Here is a 3,020-nt window from a genome sequence, read left to right as displayed (position 1 = left end):
TTTAAAAAACCAAACCAATAATTGTGTATATTGCAGTACAAATGCAGTATGTTAATTCTGGTAATAGACATAATTCTGTATATCATAACTAGCAGAAGTTGAAAATAAAATACTGTGAAGTCTTGACAAAGAAAATAAGCGTTGTTTTTGGCATGTAAAATACTAACTGACTTCAACATCCAATCACATATTTCTGGGGAAAACATTAAATCTGAAATGCTTCAAGGCGTCATTATGGTGAAAAAACATTTGTAAAAGACTGAAAACACAAGACAATATTTGGTGTTTGGTCTTGAAGCGGAAAAAAGAAATTCTGAAGGAATAGAAAATATAGGAAAAACAAACAAAAAAACAACTACAAAATGTCCTCAGCACCAAGCACAGCCTTTTCTTTGTCTCTTTCTCTTTTAACAACTCATTTTTGCACAGCAGTGGATTAAACACTGTAAGGCTTCATTTGTTCTTCAGCAATATCTAATTGATATTAGTGCTGACTTGCGAGGCCGTTTTAAAAATTACAGCGGGATGGTACAATGATTAATGGTAAAAGCAGCAGCAAGAGAGAGTTGGTTGGATGAAGGGCTACAAATTACAGGTGCTTGGTGCAGTTAGTGTGAACCACATAACCCTCATGTCATCAGGGTAAAAAACTACAAGGATGGCGCAAGTTGACACGCATTGGTGTATTTTTATTTTCTTTTATTTACATTTATGATTTTAGTTTTTGCCACAGCAGTTTTTTGGTGTATTTTTGACATCTGTTTGTTGAGCACCGTTGATTTGAGGGACACCGTTAGCACTCCTGCTGCCTTTTTCTTTCACTTCACTTCCACCCCTTTGAGTGCAGTTTACATGTAATTATGGTGGAAAGGGGTGTACGCAGAGTAAATTTACTGTCTGTCACCAAGCAGGCTAAAAAAATGAAGCTAACACAAAGTACCAAAAACTGCAGTTCCTCCAATGGCCACTTGAGGCTGGCTCCAAAAGCAAGTCAATCCCCACAGACAACCATGTTGAAAGACCCAACACGTTACAGCAGAAATAAACATGTTTACAGCCTGGTGCAAACATTTTTGGTCTCTGTAGCTAATTTCAGCATTCAGGACAACTGTATGAGGAGGTGATTTTTTTGTATAACTCACCCGCTGATGTTATATTAAGGCTTTGAGATATGAATTAAGGGCGGGGCCAGTTTGGGTGACAGGGTGTCTGTGAGACCTCACCACAGCCTCTGGATCAAATCAACCTCTCGCTCCTCCACAGCTCGAGCCTCTTGTTCAAATATGGTCATCTCTAGCTCCAAACAAAACAAGGTGGCAACAGCCAACTCGCAAAACTTGAGCCTTTAACATAGTCCAAAACCCAAAGGGTGACGTCATGGTAACTACATGCATTATTTTATAGTCTTTGTCTGTCACTGTGTTTTGACATGACCAGCAGAAGTTGTGTCGAAACACAAATCCTACATTTAAGGGCTTTAAGAACAAAGGAGCCATTTTTAGAATTAAAATTTCGTTGTCAAATGACATATTAAACTGTCTACCAATTCAGTTCTAAATAAATCTGGACTTCTTCTACAAGCCCCACTATCAGCCAAAAGATACTGTCTCTCTTCATCCAGCTGGTTGATAATGGTATGTAAGTGGCAACCAGGCAGCTGGCGGAGCCTGTCATCTGCACAGCCTCCAGCTCTTGTTTGCCAATCTAATAGTAAAAGGCTAAAGACACTATACTGTTTTGGAATGTGTGCTGAAATACACCTTGGACAGGTGGGCTGTCAGATGGGTGAAGGGGCCCGTAGCGAGCTGCCAGGGGCCAAGTCTCCAAACACATTGGTGTAGGAGGCTTTGAGGAACTGGACGTAGTTTTGCAGGCTTCGGTTGGTGCTGTCAGACTGCTCCAGGCGATCCTTCATATCCTGCAGTCTGCTCTGGTACCTCCGCTCCACCTGAGTGTCACAAATACACAGCTTATTGACCTGCTGACAGTGTATTCATGCACATTCAGAGTAAATTAATTAAATTAATGTGGGCCTTTACCTCCTCTTTGCTGCGTCGCAGTTGGTTGATTTCTGAGGTAGTCCTGCTAAGTTGAGTCTCCAGGTCCAGTATCTTGGACTGGGTGGAGCGCTCTTTGGTGGCAGCAAGTCCTCTGGTCTCTGATATCTGGAGATAAATATGATCCACTGGACTTCATTACTGGGCAACAGTGGGTGAAACATAGTAGACATCTGATATTTCCCTATATGTCCCTGATAGCATTCACTACAGCCTGATCAATAGAGCCTGACCAGTCAGCCGATTTTATCTGCCAATATTGGCCTATTACAGATACACTGGTATCAGCTTATATGTTGTCTGATATAACTGATATGAAAAGTTTTGGTTTTTTTTGCAAAGATTTTTTTTAATTAACAGATGCTCATATTACATTGCAATTCAGAATCAGAATCAGAATCAGAAAAAGATTTATTGTCAGGTATAGTTAACACAATACAAGGAATTTGTTCTGTTCCAAAAATGTGTCAGGTTTCCATTTGAGCATTTGAAAATATTATTTTAAAAAGTAGAAGTAAAAGCACAAAGATACTTTTCAAAAACAAAAGAAAGGAAGCAAAAAAACCCACTAACTGTAGGGATACTATTACTTAAAAGTATATAGAGAAAAAGTTGTACGAATACTAACGCTAAGGGACATGTGGAAGTACTCACATATGTGTTTAAACTCACGAATGAATCAGAAATAATCAGAATGGGGAAAAAACAAGAAGTTGTACAGCATCAACCCACCCCCTGCACAGAATGTTAATAAAGGGACCCAAAATTTTCTGAAAGGTTGAATTTTTTTTCTTACATTATATAATATTTTTCCAGGTGTACAGTAAGAAGCACATTCATGATTCCAGTGTCTTGGGAATGGTGACATCTTCTGATTTCCAATTAATGCTGCTATTAGTGCTACACTGCTCAAAATAAAGTGTATATATGGAATAAAGGGTATATATTTATAAAAAATGTGTG

General features: G+C 38.9%; 1 protein-coding gene across 1 annotated transcript; it reads right to left on the bottom strand.

Annotated features, from left to right (window-relative positions):
• Positions 1 to 201: 201 nt before the first annotated feature.
• Positions 202 to 2,165, bottom strand: LOC121965296 (outer dense fiber protein 2-like; the record flags this gene model as incomplete). The annotated part of the gene is made up of 2 exons (XM_042515451.1): positions 202 to 1,948; positions 2,040 to 2,165. Coding segments are annotated over 2 exons (297 nt in total), but the record flags the coding sequence as incomplete, so codon positions are not given.
• Positions 2,166 to 3,020: the final 855 nt, after the last annotated feature.

This window comes from Plectropomus leopardus, unplaced genomic scaffold, assembly GCF_008729295.1.
Source record: "Plectropomus leopardus isolate mb unplaced genomic scaffold, YSFRI_Pleo_2.0 unplaced_scaffold19449, whole genome shotgun sequence".
Taxonomy (NCBI): Eukaryota; Metazoa; Chordata; class Actinopteri; order Perciformes; family Serranidae; genus Plectropomus; species Plectropomus leopardus.
This window is presented reverse-complemented; position numbering and strand designations above follow the sequence as displayed.